Genomic DNA, 21,564 nt, shown 5'->3' with positions numbered 1-21,564 from the left:
AAGGAGGAGAGAAGAGGAGGAACATAGAGAAGGGACAGTGCCTTGGGCAAATAAATGTTTTCTCTTAGAATTTAGGAAAGTCTGGCTTCAGACCTGTTCCTGATGGTATCTCTGTAACCAGTTTCTTCTCTACTCTGTGATTTTTCCAGGGATCTGCAGGGGATGTCTCAAATCCTTTCCCAGTGCCTTCTTTGCCAAATGGTACCTCCAAGCCAAGGAGACCTCAAGTCAAGTTTGAAAAGTAAGTTCTCATTTCATACCCCTCTTCTAACCCTTCAGAAAACACCAGGCCTAACTGGCCCTGCATCCACTGTTGCTCTTGCTTCTTGCTGAGCAATTCTCTTTTGAGAAGGAAAGAGGGAGATGTCTGGGGCCTGCCCCGTTCTGCACACTTGCATCCACGACTTCCCCCTTTGTATCTCCTTGCTGGCTTACTTCAGTTCTCATGATTAATTCTGTCAGCTGTGGCTGTATGTGATCCTCCCCCCCTTTTAAAAGACACCCACAACAAAATGAAGGTCTCTTGTTTCAGCAGTCCTTGGTTGGAGGGAAGCTGGTCTAGAAATTAGGTACTTTTTAACTAGAAGAGAAGCCTCTCTTAAGAGAGGATGTCTGTGCTTGCCTGCGAGTGATGGTTTTGATCTGTCTGATCCTTCATCCTTGACAAACTCCTCTGTGACCAGGTGCTGGGCAAGTGACTGGCTGCTTGGGCTGGAGAGAGGACATGACTCCAGGCTCGTTTTTTTATGCACAGGCAGCTGTGTGCAGTCTGTACAGTGAATAAACTAGCCCAGCGCACGGAAATGCGCGTGGTCCAGCTCTACATGTTGATTGAGAGAAAGATTTGTAGAAGCTTCTGCCTTTCTGACTATCTGTTGTAATCAGTTAACTTTAAATGTAAGCCCTTTTGATCTGATTTGTGTGTGGTACTGCARAGTGTACTATATGATTCATTTCAGTCCAAATGTATTTATGGTATTATATTTGAGGAATGATATGAAATCCCATAACTACTATCTTTCCATGAGAGTGAAGAAGTAAACTTGGCTTCATAGTAGCCTAGCATAGTTTCTTTTAATGTCCAAATGTAAATTTTCAGTGTTTTTCTAATGTAGATTTTTTTAATTGATTTATATTCATATCATCCTGTCTGTGCATTGCTGAACATGCTGATGATATTCAGTTAGTAATTATTACTATTTTTAATACGTATATAATAAATGAGAGTCTGTACAGGAATCACAGCATCCTCTAGGTAAGAAGGTAAAATTGGTACTTATCCTGCCATTTTTTTTTTGTTGTTGATGATTTGTTCTCTCTGTCTCCAATTCAGACAGCATCCGATGGAATATTACATAGAAGAGGCCAAGAGGCTGAAGCACAAAGCTGATGCTATGGTAAGTCTTGGCCTTGGGCTAGAAATGTTAAGCAGTTCTTGCATTCAGATCTGGCACCTATGTGTATGTGAACAAGATTTGATGAYTAGCATTATTTCCACCTAATAGATTTTTTTCAGATCATATGTTGGGGGGAGGGAATGTTTTTATTTGCCTATTTTTGAAACATTTCCCTTTGTATAAGCAGACCTAGAGAATAGCATTCAAAGTTGACATTGTCCAAGATTAGCGGGTCTATTTGGCATTGCAGAACTATAATGAAATCCTTGGAAGATGAATTGAACAAGTTTTAAGACAGTTTCCTCTGAAATGTCAGGATCCTGATGATAATTCTGCTGCTGATGTTTGTAAATCTGACATCACCTATGCTTTTATGGAAGTGCTGGGTTGCATTTGGATCCTTGTGCTTTTTTTTCAACTATTTGGACAGATGTACTGAGAGGAGTCACTTCAGGACTCTTAAAGCACATGCTGTTTAGGGGCAAGAGGGATGTCTGGTTGCCACCATAACACTTATAATGTTAGCATGGATGAAAACAAAGCTTTTCTTGTGCAGAACCCAGACTGAGAGCTAGAAGTCTTAGCAGTTTTAACTGCAGGGTACATTTTTGAGGAACTGAGAAGTCAGTYTGCTCTACGAATGTAGCTTGGTGAGGCCCTAAAGTATTGTGGTGGGATGGTCCTGTCTGTCATATTTCCTAAAGAAAAGCCTGCGAGCTGAGACCTTGGAGGTGGCAATCAAGACAGGACAGATGCCTTTTGCATTTAAGCAGTCCTGGATGCTTTCCCAGTGACAAGAGTTGCTGAGATCCCTTTAATACCATTTGGAGGTCTGCCTTGCACGTTTTTCTTTCTTCAAATTCTGCCTCACTAGGGAGAGAAAAGGATTTCAAGTACCCTGAGAGAAATAGCTTTTCATATAGTCTAAAAATGAGTATTTTCTTCCCAACAGACCGACAAGACTGGAAAGGCCTTTCAGTACTTGGATGCTGCTCTTTCCTTCATTGAGTATGGGATTGCCATGGAATCGGATGCACCAGCACCAAAATCAGCTTACAGCATATTTGCTGACACCATAGATCTCATCAAGTAAGTGGTTATAGAAGCCTGCTGGCTGCATGGCATGTGTGAAGGAGAAGGGCTGGTTGTGGTGGTTGGTTGTGACTCTGGCAGCTCAGGCTTCTCATCGTGGAACTGGAGCAGAGTTCTGGGAYGGACAGACCATCCAAAGACACCAGAACCACGTGTTTTGAAGTGTTTCAGCATTGCTTATCGCAAGAATTAGGTACCATGTAGTGCTCAGGATTTGAGCCTTATAGCTGAAGTACACCAGTGAACACTGGAGAAGACATTCAGGGATACAAAGGAGCTTTCTCTTTATTCAGTTTTGAAGTGGCTTTTGCATGTGAATCAACAGCGTTTCAGTTAAAACAACAACAACAATGCAGTGTATGAAACACTGTGTACCTTTAAAGGTCCTGCAGTTTGATTGAAGGCAGATTTTATTGGTTTCTTCTACGTCTCTCCACCAGTACATTGTGTTGGAGTTTTTATAGCAGGCTTCCCCAATGGGTTTCACAGCTGTAGTAGATACCACTGTGATAGTTATGACATATACAGGTAATGCAGCCCGAGGAAACATGCATTGGATAGAAAAGAAACGGGTGTCTTTTTTTCTATATTGACCTTCAGAGTTTTGTGAGATTTCCAAGGGCTGACTCAACTTTTTGCCTTAGAGCTGGCTGAAACAGCTGTGAGTTACTTTTCATTGTAGACTTTAAGTTTTTTATTTTAATTTAATTAAGTTTGTTTTCTGGTTTTGATGGACTATATTTCTGAAAGGCTTTTTGCTTCTTTGTTTTCAAAAAGATATTTTTCTTTTTTGTGTTCTGCCAAAAGTTCTTTTGCCAAAAGATTTCCACTGAGCTGTCTCTCTTGGCCAGAAACGCTTGAATTAATAGCTTAGCTGTAGTAGGGTGGATATCTGTTCTTGGCTCCAGATCTGTAGCTGGCCCATGGTGGGGGGCGGCTATTTGTAGGGACGTTGCCTGTCAATTAGTGTGTTAGGAGAGTGAATGGCATAAGGGGTCATCTCTGTTCCCACTGTGTGGAAAGTGAGGCATTTTGAGATAAAGCCCTCTGATCAAGATGATACCTAGAACTCAGTGCCAGCACTGAGAATTCAGATCACCTTTCCTGTGTTTTGGATTGATGACATGCACTACATCCATTACAGATAGTGTGACTTTAGAGCCCTGGTAGCTGACAAGATTGTGTTAATTTTGTTTCCTTAGATTCATAATGACGTTAAAATCCTTTACGGACTCCTCAGCATCTTCACATGAGAAAATTTTTGCCGTGTTATGGTGCGTAACTGCTTTTCTGTGCCTTCGTGTTATGTTTTGGGATTTGCTGGAGTGAAAGACTTTCAAGGGGAAGGAATGAGTTAAATGGCAATCAAAATTTTGCAAAGGAACAGAATGATATAAAAACCAGAGCAAACTGAAACATATCTAAGCTCAGCTGGAATATCACAAGGGACCACGCATGGAAGATGAAGGCTCTAAAATTTGATATGCTGGTAACTTGAGAGTGCATAAAGGCTTTCACCCAAGGTGAAAGAATGCTGTTTGGCTCTCCATGTTTAAGCTGTGTAACAGAAGCTGCCATTGAACATAGCTGTGGCACTTCTGGACAGGGGCGCGCCAGGCCCGTGGCACCTATAAGAGGCTGGGCACCTGTTCCTGTAAAACAGCAGGCRTGACCCTTCTGCTGTTTTTTCTCTCACGTGATTTTTTTTTCATAGTCTTTTTGTGATGAGCAGAAGGAGGGGAGATAGAGCTTTCTTGAATTTGAAATAAAATTGATATGTATCTGCCCCTGTTCTGCAAGGTTAATTACTGCCAAGCAGGCAGCAGACAGATGTGAGCGCTGACTCCCTGGTGTTTCTATTCACAGCATGCGCTGCCAATCCATTTTGCACATGGCAATGTTTCGTTACAAAAAAGACACTGCAATAAAGTATTCCAGGATCCTCAATGACCACTTCAAGGTAGAGCATGTATATTATTAGACTACCAGCTGTACCAAGGGGTTAGTTACCGACGTTGGTTGTCAAACCCAAATCTAACGACAATTCTGTTCTTTGCTGCAGAGTTCTTCCAGAGTAACCCAAGCACCTTCTCCATGTGTTGCAAGGTAAGATTGAAAAATAGGTATGTTGCAATAAGTCCATAAAGCTGTGAGCAGAAGCTCGCAGAGCTTGAGTTCTGTAAGCTGTATTTGAGTGACTCACAGCTAGCTCTCTATCTCACACCCAGAAATCATATTATCAGGGGCATGAATATGTTTCAGCTCTCRCTTTGCTGTCATCTCAGTTTGAAAGAGTTGTTATTGTTAAAAGATGCAGAGATTTACTGCGTATCATGCAGAGCTGTTCTCCAGCAACGAAGCAGGCTCYGAGGAACAGGGAAGATCTTGTCAATGGGCTGCTCTGAGAGCTCCTACAGTTTTCATCCTTGTTCTGTTAGATGTCTCGGATCCATGGAGACTTAATGGAATTCAGTCCCCATGGGACTTTATCTCCCTRGCTGTTCTTTATGAATATGCCTTTACTCTGCGGTAGCATAACTTTAAAGTGATGCTTCAATATTTTCTCATTAGCTTATCCACTGTTTTTTTTAAGTCACTTTCTAATTTAATTACTGAGAATTTTGTCATTTATTGTGTGTCTGCAGCAATATTGCTCTATATGTGACAGCACAAGTAAAAGGAACACTCACATAAAAGTGTTTGACCTGATGCTTATCAGACTGGGCCTGCATTTCATGCAATACTTGCATGTGCTAATTGGAAATATCTTCAGGTGGCCAAGTGTGTTCTTGTGACCATGTGAAAGAATTTATTTTCTGTGTGTTGTGGTAATTGCATTTGGCAGACAGATACCTAGTTTCACATCTGTTGCTTTTTAACTTAATTGTTAAAAGATGCTTATTTGGACTTTAATATTGCTGATAAAATTCCAGTTGTTTTTCTGCCRCTTTGCACAGTATAGTTTAGTGGTATCTAAATTGTCTCCCAGCACAGTGGTGGAGCTCTCTTATTTGAGTAACTTAGAATTAGGAAAGTGATGTAAGGAAGCCAGCTTGTGTCCAGAGTATGAGTGACCTGACCACATTTAGCTTTCCCAGTTCTATGAATAAATATGCCTAAGCTGACCCAACTGCTTTGACTATCTGTCAGAAATCTCAAGGCCCTGTATATGGACAACTTAAGCATGCCTGAAATGGAGTTCATTAGGCCAACTATGTAGGGAATCTGGGTAAGACCTTCACAAGTAGTTACAGATTTTGTAAGTTGGATAGATGGCACTTTCTGAGGTTTTGTCCTCCTTTTTTTTTTTTTTTTTTTTTTTTTTTTTTTTTTTTTTGGTCACAAGAGGAGTCCTTAGAGTTGCAAATCTTCAAAAATTGTGGCCTTGCAGTCTAAGGACAGCGACATGTTATGTAGCTGAATACATCTCAGTTTTCGACACTCCACTTCATAGTGCAGGTCTGGATGACACCAGATACAGAGACTGTCTTGTGGCAAGATATTTAACTCCAAAGTTAAATGTTCTTGATGGTGTTTCTCTCCCCTGCAGAAGCACAGGCACGCCTTCTCCACTTTCTCCAATGCCCTCTCCTGCCAGTTCTGTGAGTTCTCAGCCAGGATCAAATGCTAGCAACTGYGGTGGCAACAGCATTGGCTCTTCAGTCAGCGTCCCCTATAATATCCCAAACATCACCTCTTCCTATGTCAACATCACTTCCTATATCCTCTATGCGTATGATATTTGGGAACAGGCTGATGCCTTGGCCAGGAAGAATAAGGGTAAGGTTTTTCCCATTGGCTTCTCTATCTCAATGTGTTGTGCTTGCTTGTACGTGCTTGCTTTAATCCCAATAYGCAGGTAAGCAAACATCAGACATAAAGATCGAAGTCTTGAATATGTTGAAATAACCAAGACATCTAGGGCATGTTGGCAGGTTATTGGCGGAGATACTTTATGGTGGTATTTCGGTGAGCGTTCCAATTAAAAGATTGTCTTGGCTTGTTCAGACATTTAAGAGCTAAGGCACAAGGGTATCAAGTGGTGGAAAGCACCCAGCTCATTTCATGGTAACATGAGAAGTATAAGGGGTTTTTTTAATGTTCATCTTTTCCTTTTAAGGGAACTTGTGTTTTCTGAGTTGGTTCCCTTTCTTTATAACAGCTTTGTGGTCTGTGGCCTTCTGTTTCAATTTATTTGTCAGAGTGTTTTTGTACAAAAAGCTGTTAAGCTGGCTCCTCTCCTTAGGAGAGTAGGTGAGCAACACKTGAAGTCCCTGCTGGGCACGTGACAAGCATTTTCCAGTAGCATTTCCTAGATTTGCTGCTSTTTCTTTTCTTTTCTTTACTTCTTTTCTCTTTCTTGCTGTTAAAAATGTTGTTTTGTTGTCACGTGGTACATATGGTGAATAATCAAAAGCCCTCAAAGTGGGTGCAGTTCAGACTGTAAYGTGCCATCCCACATGAAGTTATGGTGTCATTTTTCATAAAAGGTGAAGTTATTTTGAGCTACTGAAGGTGAAGAGATGTATTTCTGTGACAAACTTGGAAAAAAAAATAAGTATGATATGCCTGCCTGAATTGTGGGAAGGCTGTGAAAACATGCATGCTAATCGGGCAGCTCYGGCTGAAACTCAAAAAGGTTTTGCAGGTCACCTTTGAATAAAGTAACTCCATTTGTTGGCTGTCCTCTGAGCAAAGTTGTGCTCACAGCAGCAATTCCTGTGCAGTATTTTGGACTGTAACCTCAAAAGGCTGATTAAAGACTGACAAATATAAGGAGCTGCATACATTGCTGATCAGCCAGAAAGTGGATGAATCACCAAGGAAAACCTGTGGGAGGGCAGTGTGAGAGCAATCTTGCATCAATCAAGACTAAACTCAAAGCCTGTTCTATGTTGTTACTTTGATGTGGGTGAATGATTGCTAGGGTAGCACGTATTCCCAAAGGAGTATCCCTGCGCAGGGAAACAGCGAATACTCATACAGGTTTAGCATTTGTTTTGACTGTTCRCATTGGTGTAGGAGTTTCAGATCTGGAACTTTTAAGACACTCAGTGTGATGTACAGATGCTGAAAGATAAGGGGAGCGAATGCTTAAAACTAAAAGGCCACATCCTTGACACTTTTATGCTATTCGTAGCATATAAGAAGAACAGAAAAGCAACCGTGGCTTTCAGCCATCRTATTCCCTTAAACTGGAAAGTCCCAAGTCAGTGGAAAATAGTCAGTTATAATTGGTTTCTGAGTCACTTCCGTGGAGTTAAAAATGCTTTCTTCTGGGTCYACGAGTAGGTGGCTCCAGGACAGGACTCAGCTGAACACGGTAATTCAGAGTAGTGCTGTGGATCGTGATGCTCTAATGGGTTGTCTTCTGCCCTCAAGTCTTCCTCAGRGAGAGCAAGCTGAGGCTGTAAGCGGGAATGTGAAGTCACTCTAATTCCAAACTSTACCATGCTCACAGATAGTTTTATCTTCTGACTGCCCAGGCTGGTGGTTCTGAACCTCTCTCGCTGCTCACAGCTCCCACAGAAATCCTCCGTTCCTTTGGACAGAATGGATACTCATTTTGTAAACAAAAGCAGGAAAATCAGGTGGAGGTGGAAAGCCTGAGAGTGAAAATGTTATGCCCCCGGTTCTGAAGAGGTCTTTGTACAGACCAGAAGAAGTTCTCGCCTGGGCTTATGCCAAGGTTGGGAGGAACTGAGGGGCTGGACAGGCCCATGTAACTGCAAGGCAGGTCATGTAGTCATGTCTTGGGAAGATGACTGAAAAAGAAAAATTTTGATAACTTCATGTAACTTCTATAACTTGCCCTGATCTGCGGCAGTGCAGAGCAGGGTGGCTTTGCTCTCTCAGCAGGACACGCAGCAGGCATCTGCCAGCGCTCGGCCCTGCTGCATCGCCTGCGTAGGTGCGGAAGCCCCTCATCTCCTGCCAGGCTTTAACGCTGCACGAAGCATCTGCTTCGCAGGCCGGAGGGGGAGCCGTTGGTTGGGACTCACGGCAGTAACGCTGTTGTTAAATTTGCCTGACGCGTCCAGTTACTAGCAACTGAAGTAGGGACTTGCAGCTCGGCCATGCCTTGTCTGAGCTGTATGAGGGATCTGCCTCGTGGCGGGGGGGAGCTCTTTTCCAAAGTTTTTACATCTGTTGGGTCGACGTTTCTTTGCATGAGGTTGAGGAGAGCGGGTATGCCGTTTCGCCCACATAAAACACAACAGAAATGTTTAAACCCGTTCTGCTAGAGAAGCTGTGATGGCTCCAAGGCCTGGGGATGAAGGAGAGGAACTAGCTTCCAGGCATCACTCAGAAAAGCACTCAAATTTGGCTTATTTAAAATCTGTGGAAAAAACATGTGATCCTGCGCACAGCATCGAGGGCTGTCAGTGGGCAGCTGCCCTGGCGCGGGCAGCGCACATGGGCTTGCAGGCCGCTCTGGGGAAGGACCAGGCTCCCTCCCCGCCACTGCGACCTGGGTGGGCCTGACGGAGCCCGCGCGGGCTCGAGAGCTGGGTGGGAACGCGCAAATTTTTGAACACTTGCTGTGAAAGCTTAACTATTTCCTAGTGCAGAGAGGTCCAAATTGTGTGTGCTTGAGGCGGTTTCCTCCTACGCGCTGTGTCGTGCGTGTCTGCTACGCTTCGCAGCCGCGTGGCACTGACGCTCTTCCAYGTTCCCGTGGCTGATCGGGCTTCCTCGGCGAGGAAGCTGCTGTTGCTGTTGTTTCTCTCTGTTGCACTTGTCTTTCAGATGTGCCTGTTGTGTAAAAACCAACCAAATGTTTTCTTTCTCCCTCCCCTTTTTCCAGAATTTTTTGCTGAACTCGGCACAGCGGTGTGCGTTCTGGCACTGAACAGTAGCATGACTGAACTGGTACACTACACTAGACAGGGTTTACAGTGGCTGAGACTGGAAACAAATACGCCTTAACTGGTGCTCAAGGTGGTGAAATACCTTGAACTCTTTTGCACTTTGGAAGCCTCAGAAACAGTCTGGCTTGTTGAATCATTGGATACAAAGCACCTGCAAGGGAAAATAAATCAAGAAGGAAGGGATCTGGTTACACTGGAAAATTTTTGAACTGAGTTTTTAGGGTAGCACTTTGCTGCCTTGAAAAAGAAGAGATGGAGGAAGGCCTCAGAGTTGATGATGCCTTCCTTTAAAACGACAAAGTGCAATGAACTGTGTGAGTGGCTCAATGTATTGATGGTCTATAAACATTTCTATTACAAATAACCAGCAGGACAATAATCACACGTGAAGAAGTGCCGACAAGAAGGAAATCTGCCTCCAGAAGTTATTATGCAACATCCCACAGTCTGCAACGGTTGTGCGCCCAGAAGAAATTTCAGAGAAGTGTTTTTGCAAACGCAGATGCAATCCGTAATGCTGGTTCTTTGTTTCTCAGATGACACAGYAGGGGAGGACGAATCCGCATCAGCACCGAACAGCATTATGTTAAAATAAAAACGGCAGAGTGGTCTGCCTTGCCTGCTTTCCAACCTCACCTTCCTGCATTTATCAGCCAGCCGCTCTCCTGAGAAGCGAGTGACACCACTGCCTTCAGTGCTGCAAGTTCACTTCTTAAGTCGTCGTTGCTTTGATTTTCTTCCTTGCCGTGCACTCATGCACGCACGCGCCCTTAACACTCGAACAATTTCACTTATGGTCTTGCTTAGTTTAAGCCTTGTAAGCCAAACGCAGTTGTGGTGGAGGAATCACCAGGTGAGGTGAGGGGAAGCTCCGTGTCTCTTCTGTGGTGGAGGAACATCACTCCCGCTGAGGGCCGACTCCTCATCTGATTGCTGTTTGCGGTTTTGATGGGGCGGGAGGGGGGTGGAGGACAGCCATATGGGGTCACTGTGACAGCCTGGACGTGATTCTGAGTCTTAGAGCTTAAATTGGGAGGAATTGCTTCTGCTTAAGGTGGGACTGAGTTGCTGAATGTGGAACGTAAGACAAACTTTGCCTTTGGATGTTTGCCCACAGCCATCACTGGTCTTGGTGAATATCTGAGAGCAGGATTTGGTACTGAAGCAGTGCATCCTTCATGTGGGAGGCAACTCACGTGCTCTTTCTCAACAGAGCGACGAGTTAGGCCCAGCAACTTAGGAATCTGTCTTCAAGGGAGCACGAAAGGGAATCGTTAGCTGTTTGCAAGTATTTCTTCCTTGTCAGGAGCTGCGTTTTTGAAATGGTGGTTTTGCAGATGGCAATAACGGTGAAGAACGTATCCACAGCATTCTTGTGTTCAGGAGGATGGCACCCTTCTTTACCCAAAGATTTCCTGTTGCATTACAACAGCRTTCTGCCACCCTCATATCTAATAGYGTGCCTTAGCTCTCTGGTCCCCTCTTGCATCCCTCACCCCATTTCTGACAGACCAGTGGGAGTGGTGAAGAGAAGGATGGAGTCACAAAGTAATTGYGCTTACAGGAAAGAAAATACTCCCAATGAATTAGCTCCCTTTTTCACTTTATTTCAGGATGGAGGAACACACATGCTACAGTACAGCAGTGTACCCCCTTTGTAAAATATTTGGTCACAGTTTTAAGGCTTATGAAAATTGATAGCAAATATCACCAAAAGTTCTGAATTTCTAAAAGTTGCTTCCTCTGGGAAGGCTTCTCTGGCAGGAACGGAAACGCGCTGTGCGGGAGAGCCTCGCTGGCGCTCGGGAGCCCCAGCGCTTCCCGCGGGGTCGGCACCGGGAGCTCTCCTCTTACCTCSTCTGGTGGCAGAGGGCCTTCAGGATCCCAGGGGTCTTCTCAGATCTCAAAAGATCTGTCCTTTTCTGTTCACTTTATTAAAAGCCTTAGTGCATTTCAGGGATAAGCTATCCTAACCGGTGGAAGGAAAGTCCATATTTCGCCCCCCCCCCCCAGTTCTACATATGAAACTTCACACAAGCACCTCCTCTCGGGAGGAGCAACTGCTTTGAGTAAATGCATGGCCAGAGGTTCTGTATTAACTGTTTTATTCTCAGGAAGCGTGGGAACAGCAAACAAAATGAAAGTTTCGATGTGCACTTTGGAGCCGCTGTTCTGACTGTCACAAGCTGGATTACAGAGCAGCGGATTGGTATCTTCTTCTGACTTAAATAAGGCTAGTTTTAGGGTCGTCAGCTAAGGTGAAGGAAGGTAGAAAGCTTTATTGAACTTGAAAATCAGTATGGGAGTCTACAAGAAACGCAGCAGAGCACTAGGGGTAAAGGTAAGGTGAAATAGGGACCCTTGTCTCCAGGTACTTCCATTTTGCATCTGCCCATTTTGCATCCGGTTCCTGGCCGCCGAGCCGCCGCTGTCCCGCCGGACCCGCCTCGGCAAGGCGCTCTCGCCCCGGGGGGCTCGCGGCACCCGCCGCTCTCCGGCCGCGGGCCCCTGAGGACCTCTCCTCCCGCGGCTCTTGCACGCTCTGGTACCCGGGCAGYGCGAATCTGCTGCTCTGCTCCTGGGAAAGCTTAGGCGGGGGAGCTGGGCGAGCGAAGGCTGCAAGGAGAGACTGGGCCGGCGCAGGCGCGCTGCCCGCCCTGGCTGCTGGGCGGCTCGGGCGGCAGGGCAGGCACAGCGCGGCGCCGGCAGCCTCGCAGCGAGGCCCGCGGCAGTGTCAGCAGGCCCCCCTTGGCGGCGAGCACAAACTAGATGCCAGGCGGTCAGCGCGGGGAGCGAAGCGGGGTGCGTTTCRGGGGTCTCATCTCGGAGGTGAGGAGCGGGCTCTGGAAGCATCTGTGATAAGCTACAAACCATGAAGCTATGTTCTGTTTTAGTCTGTAGAAGAGACTGTGTAAATAGTTAATTTTGATAAAAGCCATCATGTTTCAACCTTGAGCCAGGTCAGAGGCCCACAGAGGGTGCGGAAAGATGCCCATAGTTTTCAGTGGGGCCTGGTCTGGCCCCCCAAAAAGAGCAGGGGAAATACCATTTGCCATTAGGAAACAAACCCAGAAATCAAAGGCAAAGCAAAGGTGATGGTTGAGTCCCAGAAGGAGTGAAGGAGGCTATGGTAGCAAAGCAGCATCATTTCCATGCAATATTTATTTAGAAGAAATAATACGTGTGTTTAAATTGTCAAATGTTCTATTTTTAAGATGCCATTTATTTAATAGTTGAAAAGCCCCACTTAGGTGGAGATGTAGATCTCTTCTGTAATTGAAAGTCAAAGTCTGGCTGCAATGTCCTTGTTTTTGTTTTTGTCCTCTCTTCTCCCCCTTGGTTCCCATTATAAATCTGTACTTCTTAAATTTATTTTGGGGGGTGTATCTCCCTCTTGTAAATAACCTTTTCTGCCCTGTGTGTGATGGAATTTCCAAAATGATTGATTCATGCATATGGGGTAATAAACAATAAATGAAGTAGCCTATTCATTAAGAGTTGTTGCAAGAGTCCTCATGTTCTCAGCTTYTTGTAGAGAAATTGTAATTTGCCTCTTCTCTCTGAATGGTCTTAGTGTTTCATTTCTGAATTAGGTTTGAGTATAAACTTCTGTACAAGAAGTCACTGTTTGGATTTTTTCCGTATTTGTCACTTCTTGCCCTTTTCTTTAGGAACAAGAATGGGTGCAAATCTGGATGTTCACGGTGGCAGGAGAGACRCAGCACACAGACATCTGCCTTGTATCCTAGTGAAAGGGGCTCAGGGGTATGGTGGGGTCTCTTTTTCAGACTGGAAAATAATGCCAAACAGAGGCYGGCTTTGGGTGTTTTTTGGCGGAAGATTTTACAGTTTTGTTTCGTGTAGCCTAACAAGTTAAATAAGGAAATAAGAATACAAAGCAGAAACTGTGATTCAAGCGTACTGTTATGCATGTGCCATAAAGGTGTTGCAAGACTTAGTTACAGGAGGAGAATCTGCTCACATATAGCTTGTTACTACATTTCCGAAATCTGGGGAGGAGGAGAGTACTGAGCGTCCTGGGATTTTTGTCAGCTGGCCTGAGTGCTCCTTTGGGATTTTATTTCCTGTAGTGGCTCTACTTCTACTTCTCATTGGTCATGTAAGCTGAGCTCTTCGCAATGGCCTTATACTTCTCATCTGGATATTCTGCTTTCTGTTTTGTGTTGAAATATGTAACTGTTCCTTGGAAGAATGATTTTTCATATCTCTGTGCACTATTGTGATACAATTCTTGTGTGTAATTCAGGTCCTTTTTGCAACACGCATTGCACCTAAAACTGTTTGGTAAGAATTGATGTGGTTTTTTTATATAGTATGTAAATTGCAGAGGATACYGAAGCCTGTTTTAATACTCACTAGCTATGTTGCTGTTAAAGCTATTGTATATAGAAATACACACCCTTTTTAGGTCAATGCACTTTTTCACTGCACGCGTAAAATCCCAATGGCAATATTGGTATTGAAGTAAGAATAAAAGCAAGAAAACATAGTTTATCAAAAGTGAAATGTGAAACATCCCCAGGTGAGCATCTGGTGTGATTCCAGCTGCCGAACAGACCGGAGGAGCCTGCTGGTGCATTCACTCACCAGGGTGGAACTGGGACTAAAGTCACTGAAATCGGTTATTGTTTCAAGCAGCATGAAACCACGTTGGCCCGAGGCTAGTTACAAGATTCATGCAGGGTAAGGAAAAGAACAGTGTGAAGATCGCTGCTGGATGTGGCTGTGTACCTGCCTGGGATGCGTGGGTTAAATGCCTGTGAGCYTGGTTCTGGTTTTGGTGGGGTGAGACAAGTAGCTGAAAAGCTGCTGGACTTCCTGCGGGGAGCCTTTTCTCGGGCACTTGCTGGCATGCTCAGGTGCGCCGCTTCCTCCCCTCCTGGCTCCTGCCGTAGTCCCCGGAAGGTAGGTTTCCATGCTGTGTGCAAAGGTGGGTTTTCCACGCTACGTGTCACTGCCCTGGGGGATAGCGATGGAGGTGGGGAGGGCAAGGAGATGCGCAGTGCGGAAGGAGACACGTCGGCAGGGCAATGGCCCGGGAGCTGCAGGGAGCTGAAGGCGGCAAGGGAGACTTTGAGGGTGGCAGCCAGCATCAGGTAAAATATTTCGGGATGGTTTTGTTTGTTTGTTTATTGACCTGTATTGATCAAGCCTAATTTTGAAACCACATCTAGCTTATTTTGATATTTGTTACACATTTTAGATTTGGTTTCTTTCTCTCTTTGGCCCTTGCTCAACCTTTTCAAAGACAAATATTATTTCTGGCCAAACAGCTGCCATAAAGTTGATTGCAGCTTCTCAGCCCTGTCCTGGTCTCCAAACACTAAAATCTCTTCGGCAGCCTGTGCTTGCTTTGTAGTAGTTGCACTTTTAGGAACCACTGTCCTTACCTGACGTCAGGCCACCATCAGCATTTCTGAATTTGTTTCTGCAAACTCTCTGCATTCCTGAAGCAAGGTAGTTTGTGTGTTACAACTGCACCCTGTTGTTGCTAGCGTTTGGCGATGGGTTTTGTAGAGGTAACACGGTTCCTGCAGTTTGTGGTGGATTTTTTCCTCTCCTGCTTAGTACTGCTGAGGTTTTCTTTGGGTGCAGTGCTTCATCGTAGCAATACAGTGACGTTGTCCACATCTGGTAAGCGAAGCTGCAGCCCAACGGGTCTTTTTTTTCTGTTCTCATTTAATGTTTGCATGTCCGTGGCAGTCTGTGCGTGCTCTCTGGCAGCTGAGAGGGTTTCTTCAAGTTGCCCAAACCTGGGCACGTTTTTGCTCCCCGTGGGAAGCGCAGCGGATTCTGAACCCCCTCGTGAGCCGTCCTCGCTGTTCAGCAGCGCCCGGAGTCTAGGCAGCGTTTTGTGTGAGTTCTTCGGTCTGTCTGGTTGTTCCAAAGGCCCTGGGAATGGGGGATCAGTGAGACGCAGCCTGTGAACGGGGGCAGGAGGTGGAGGCTCCCTGAGCAGTGGCTTCTTGTGAAGCGAACGCTTTTCCCAGCGCCGTGGGCGCGGGCGGTGGTGTTGGGTCTGCTCAAAGTGCTGCCCATCTGCTCAGCTGTTGCCTTGCTAGGTCGTTTCTGGGTGATTTGTGTTTTAAGTGTTACCATCCAAGGCTGGTGTATTTTGTCCTTTGCTCATCATTTCTGAGCATAAATAAAATACCACAATTCTCAGTGGAAATGTTCTTTGAAAAGCAGTTGTCAGGTTGCCCGAATGGGGAACATTGGTCCTAAATCTGTGAAGTTCTTCTCATCTCCTGTGGAACAACGTGCCTGTTCTCGCTGCCTCAGCAGTTCTTCAGCYGTGGCCTGGGCTCTGCCACATCTGTGAGCTGCATGGCGCCCTGAGGACGCTCAACATCTCGCAGAACAGTGTCTCCCCGGGAAAAGATGCCCAAGTAAACCAGGGGAGGGGATCGATGGATTGTAAGTACTTCAGCACTGAATCTGTGCTCCGAGGCTTCTGGGAATAAGAATTAGTGGCCTTTTACAGACCTTTAAAAAGATGAAAACTGGATCTGTGATACAGCTTAAGAAAGAAAGAAAAGGAAACACCCTCTCCAAAGAAATTGTGCCACAGATCTTTTGTTTCTTTTCTGTAGTGAGGATGAATTGCTGCGCGTGTGTATAGATATATAGATATAAATTTAAAAAAGTGAATTTTGACTTGCTTGTCTTTAGATTCTTCAGATGAGAAGGATACTGGCCAAAACTGTAAAGATGGAATGAAAAAGCTGCTGGGGGAGAGGGAATTGTTTTTGTGGTCTGAAGCTGAGGGTTTCTAGGCTCCTCCGCCGGCTCCCAAACTGGGACGCACCTCCGGGAGAGTCGCGCCGGTTCGAGTGGCCGTGGGCGTTGCGGAGCAGGACGAGCGGGGCCCATGTCAGGCCGCCTGCGGTGCCGAGCGGCCCTGGACGGGGGGTGCTGCCGTGCACCGGAGCGGCGTCAGGCTTTCAGTGCAGCAGCCTGTTCACTTCGCACTAAGCCCTACAAGCAGGAGAAGCGCCCGTGTGGGGTGTCTTGCACGAAAACCCAGAGTCTCAGATCTTTGGTAAAGCTGGAGAGTGCCGAATTACCAGTGGGGTTGTCAGAAGTAAAATAAGTTACAGTTAGCTGACCTAGCAGTGGTCCAGCAGCTCGGATGGGGAGGACAGTGATGAAGAGCATGGAAACCAGCTGAGGCGAAGCAGAGCCAGGGGTGACCGGCAGGAAAAAGGAGGAGAGAAGAGAAAGGGCTGTGGCAATTTTCTGAAGGTAAAAGGAAGACGGAGGGTACAAAACAGAAATACAGCAGCAGCAGCTAACATGCCCTTGAGAACTGGGAGAAAGAAAGGCTGGGGGGGCTCTGCTCTTCCATTCCTGTCCTTTCTGTCCTGTGCTGACCATGATTTTGGCTGGGGAGCTGGCAGCCTCTTGCACGACGTACGAGTAAGAAGGGAGCCGAAAGCTGCTTTGTGGAGTAACGCGCCAGGACGATTGATTTGGCGGCTAGGTGCAAGCACAGCGGCAGCTGCCCTGTGCCGCTTCCCCGGCTGCAGCTTGGTGCGGAGGCGCCTCAGGCTGGTGCGTGGAGTTGTAGTCGCCTCCTCCCGTCAGCCCCTGCCGGGTTAGGTGTGCTGACTTGCACAGTCCTACTTTTCTTGGAAAATGTGTGTGGGGGAAGATAATCTACGTGTGATTCTTGGCTTCAGCTGTGTCCTACCCGTCAAGCAAATGAAGACAGAAACTTTTCTCGCTGCCTGTGCAACCAGAGCCAACCCTCGCTGCCACTCCCAAGAACAGCTATAACTGCATAGTTTCCTGCTTAGCGCATTCATTTTCAGGACCATTAATTTAATAAGGATCAGAGAAATTCCTCTAGGGGATGCTGCCAGGTAGCAGGGGCACTTAGAAGCCCGGCGGCCGGCCCTGGGCGTGCGCGCGTGCTTTGGTGCCTGCATCGGGACGCTGGCCTCGCGCAGTGGTGTGCGGGAATCAAAAGGTCGAGTCACCGCTTCAGTGGAAAAAAAATCATCTAAAACTGGGCTAAACTGGTCCACGTCATAGAGAATGACAGGGCATCGTGGCAAGGGGGAAGAAACAGCGGGTATTTATTTGTGTGGGCTTTTTGCTCGAAGCAAAAGAACACGACAGCCCCTGCAGACCSTTCTGACCAGACAAGCCCGATGACAGAAATGATACAGCTGCCTGTTGACTCCTTTTGTACTTGAGCAGCTTCAAAACAAACTGTCTGGAAGCCAAAGAATTGCTTTAAAATGCCATGAAGTGACAGCAGCACCAAACTTGTTGACAGGGCCAGGAAAAAATTACAAATAGAAGTTTAATTTCCTGGCTAAGCCTGCCGTGTTTTCTGCCAGTTCCAGTTGAGAGAACATGCAAAGGTTCCGAAAACAGATACAGATGTGGTAAAAACATCCAGAAAAAAAAGGGAAAAAAAAAAGAAGTAGAGCATCTGGAATAAAGCACTTACTTAGATTTGCAAAACTGTACACCCCAGCAGGAGGATGCTGCAAATAGCTTTAAAAGGAACTTCAGCCTAAACGAAGGTAGAAAGTCTCATTTAAGTGCGAGTCTGATCCGGAGTTACTCACCTTCCGGGCACCGGCTGTAATTGAGCTGGAGCAGGTTAACTGGCTGAGTTTTTACTGCCTGGTGGCGACTTGTTTGTAAAACGTGTCTCGGTGTCGCTTTGCGCTGGGGCAGCGGTCGCAGCCTTTCCTCGCCCTGGACGGGCAGGAGCAGCCTCGGCGGCGAGCAGACGCTCGCCGAGGGAGGTAAGCGCAACCGCGCGCGTTTCTCTGTGCAGCTCAGGGCAGTGTGTCGTGTCGGAGCTTTTGGAAAGCTGCGTGATCGGCGTTGCATCCGAGCACTGGATTTTATCTGTAATGAGGCTGTGTTTACTCCAGGCTTTCCCTGAGCTGGTGAAGGACTCTCCCTCCTCCTCCTCCTCCTCCTCCTGGGTTTGCCGTTCGTAAATGTTTTTGCCTGTTGACACAGTTTTTCTCAAGCAGCTCGTTTCCAGCTCCCAGAGGAGAGAGGGTCGCTCCAGCAGGAAAGCTTTGGTGCAGGTGGAGGTGGCGCACAGAGCTGGAGGCCACAGAGTCGGGATGCAGGAAAGCACTCGGACTGTAGGTAAGGCCACCCAGCAGCTCCGAAGAGCGCCTCGGCCCGTGGAAGCCACGAGGATCCCGATCCCTTTTGCTACTCGGCTTTCTGCATTTCTGCTGCTGGGACTCGCGTGAGGTCGGGGGGCTGCGGGGACCACGCGGGCCGGAGCCCGAGCTGTTCGGCRGGAGGCCCGGCGGCCCCGTGGCGCYGGCTGCCGACGGCCTCAGCGGCTGCAGGGCCGCCCTCCCGCTGCTGGTCGGCCCCAGCGATTCCTCCCCACTTCTTTCCAAATAGGAGGAAAGTAACTTGGCACCTTTTCTGGCAGGATTGATGGTGAATGGGTTTTTTTGTTTGTTTGTTTTTGTTTTTCTTTTTTACATTTGAAAACATCATACCGTATTTTGTCAATAGAAACTCTGGAACTCCTGAAAGGATATCATTGAGAAAACTGAAAGAAACAGTAATACATGCAGGACTTTCAGCTATTGTGCAATTATGGAGCATCCTGAAAAGACGCAAGTAGAATGAGAAATCGCTACTTAATTACAGACAGAGTTTGCCTGTTAAGTTGGTGCTATGCGCCCGTCCTGCGTGCTTAGGCACGCGTAGAYGGAGGCGTGCCGGCGGAGGGGGGGCGTGCGGCGGCGCTACCCCTGGCAGCAGCGCAGCGGCCCGACGGCGCCGGCTGAGGCCTCGCCTGGCAGCGCCGGCCCGGGCGGGCAGGGGCGTCCCGGCGGCCGGAGCCCTGCTGAGGACGCGCCRGCAGCACAGCCCCCACGGCCGGGTCGGCTCGGGCTCTGAAGGCCGTGCCRCTGTTCAAAGCAGCTGGCTGRAAGCTTTGATGTGAGTGATGGTAASTGTGCGCTTGCTTTATTTTTCCMAAAAGATTGTTTCCYGCATTTAGCCAGATGCAGKAGTCTAGACATATCTGGATTTATAATTTTTAYGGGCGAGGTCAAAGCTTTTAGATGCAGCAACATTGATAAAAGCAGTAAAAATTCCAAGGTGAGACTCGGGCAAGAATCATGCTTGCCGTTTAAATGGGGTGAACTCACCAGCCCAAACGTTTGAAGAATTGCTACCACAAATCAAAACTCTGATTTTAAAATAGATTATGTGGTCGGAATTAGGCACTGCTACCAGTAGAGGGCCACCTCATCGCTGAAAGCCACACTGGACCTACTCCGTTGTTTTAGGCTGGGATTACATTTTCCTGATCAATYTGCATTGCCTTTTTATCACTTCTGGAAGAAAGAAAACTGGAGTGGAGATTTYGGTTGTAGATCAGCACAGCTGTGCATGCAGGTAAGTAGTTGCATTTTGTTACTGCAGTAGTCTCACAAAAAAAAATCTGTGTCAATGTGAGACTGCTCTCACATTTTCAACAACAGCATTTCTTAAACYAGTTCTGCACAAAATACCTGTAATTCCAGTGCCACCTAAAATTTGGAATGTAGACACTATCTGAAGTAGGTCTGTTCTTCACCTGCCTTTTTTGTCTCCCTACTAGCTGCTAACAACATGCCTCCAGCAGCCTGAACACAATTGTTGTTTGAGAGGAGGAAAATTTGAACTACTCCTGTCTTAGCAGCACGTTTAGTCTCTGCATTAGTGAGGTGGTGTTCRCTCCCACGGCTAGTACCAATCTGACTTTACAGTTGCAGGCTGACAGCTACACTCCCATCCAGTACAGCATCTTGGTGCATTTGCCTGTACTCTAATTTCCCTACTGAACACACACATCTTCCTTGGCGTCGGCGTGCTCCAGGTGCRGTGTAAGGAGTTCCCAGGCAGTGGCCAAGGGCAGTAGCACTTTCCCACCGAGACGAGGGATGTATGGGCTGGAAAACAGCAGTGCCGGGCTACTTTGTTCCTTGGGCAGCGTTACTTTGAGTTCCTTCACCAGGAGGGGAGCTGTAGAAGAGAACCTGCTTTGTTTCAGAGAGGGGATCTTCACCGCTGTCGCTGTCCCCTGCCCACCACTGAGCGCTCTGATCTTGCCACTGCCTCCAGCTCAAGGGGGCTGGTCAGCAGCGGCTTGGGGCTTGTTTCYCCTGGCCTCGATGGGCCCTACAGCAGGTCCCACCTCATGCCCAGGGCATTCTGGCAAAACCACAGCAGGAGCGGTGCCATCCTAGCAAACCCTTCTTCGCACCCTGGTTGAGTTAGGGTGCAGGTTCATAAACGGTGTGCACAAAAACGTTGCAGTGCGGTCCAGCTCTGCCTCRCAGCTCTAAAACAGGATTTTCCCTGCTGACAAAGGCTTCCTGTCCAGAACTACAGCCAGCAGAAACCAGGAAACGCTTCCCGTAATGCTGCCTACAGCAGCACGCTCCAGTCACACAAGGTGCCTTGAAATACAAATGCTTTATTGCAGCRTTTCATTATTTACAGTACCGTTCGTTCCTTTTGTCCCTGGGTGCTACYAATATGCAAGCAACTGGAAACACAAAAAGCTAAATGATGGTAACGCAGTAGCAAAGCATTGCTGTGCTTTATGCTGATAGTCACAGCTCTTCCCTGGTACTGAATACAAAGTTTTCTGCGCTCTCTCCAGTCACTCGACAAACATTGTAATGTGAAACTTTGCTCACAGAAGATTCTCGGTCAGTTTTTGGTCTGTTCGAAGTTATTCAGGAAGAGTAATCTTTCTAGCTGGACTGGCCCTTGAATCAGGGCTTTATGTTAAGTTTGGGGTTTAATTTTTCATTTTAAGTACTGTTTTGTTCCCAATGCTTTTTACTGCAGATTCCCTTTGGTTTATATAAGTAAGTTTTTGGTCATTTAATTTATGACCAAAATTTATGGGGATGGATTCTTTCTGTGAACTGAAAAAAAAAAAAAAAAAAAAAGAAAAGCCAGTGCCCTACCGTTACCGTTCCATTGCTGCTAGATACTGAAACCGGACATGTAAGCTCCCAGAGTTGCATTTAAAAGTGATTTTTGTTTGGTCGTAATAGAATACCGCAACTTCTATGATGTGTTGCTACTTCATATAAAAATGGTATTAGCAGACTAAGAGAATACTAAACTCTGTACTTTGACACACTACTATCTAAAAGTAGGACAAATTACATTGTATT

General features: G+C 46.6%; 1 protein-coding gene across 5 annotated transcripts in view; it reads left to right on the top strand.

Moving 5' to 3' along the window:
- The window catches only part of AFF1 (ALF transcription elongation factor 1), a 117,515-nt gene extending 103,115 nt beyond the window's left edge, over positions 1 to 14,400 (top strand). For 3 of the 5 annotated variants that reach the window (XM_085306280.1, XM_085306278.1, XM_085306279.1), the window contains 8 exons: positions 150 to 241; positions 1,334 to 1,397; positions 2,350 to 2,486; positions 3,692 to 3,763; positions 4,356 to 4,449; positions 4,552 to 4,595; positions 6,040 to 6,269; positions 9,298 to 12,856. In XM_085306280.1, the coding sequence (XP_085162406.1) occupies positions 150 to 241; positions 1,334 to 1,397; positions 2,350 to 2,486; positions 3,692 to 3,763; positions 4,356 to 4,449; positions 4,552 to 4,595; positions 6,040 to 6,269; positions 9,298 to 9,419 (855 nt within the window). In that variant the 3' untranslated portion in view covers positions 9,420 to 12,856. Of the gene's footprint in view, positions 1 to 149; positions 242 to 1,333; positions 1,398 to 2,349; positions 2,487 to 3,691; positions 3,764 to 4,355; positions 4,450 to 4,551; positions 4,596 to 6,039; positions 6,270 to 9,297; positions 12,857 to 13,032 lie in introns of those variants that run through there. The other 2 variants (XM_085306281.1, XM_085306282.1) reach the window with 2 other exon arrangements.
- Positions 14,401 to 21,564: the final 7,164 nt, after the last annotated feature.

The sequence above is a fragment of the Rhea americana genome, unplaced genomic scaffold, assembly GCF_003343005.1.
Source record: "Rhea americana isolate MKP2758 unplaced genomic scaffold, rheAme1 scaffold_237, whole genome shotgun sequence".
Classification (NCBI taxonomy): Eukaryota; Metazoa; Chordata; class Aves; order Rheiformes; family Rheidae; genus Rhea; species Rhea americana.
This window is presented reverse-complemented; position numbering and strand designations above follow the sequence as displayed.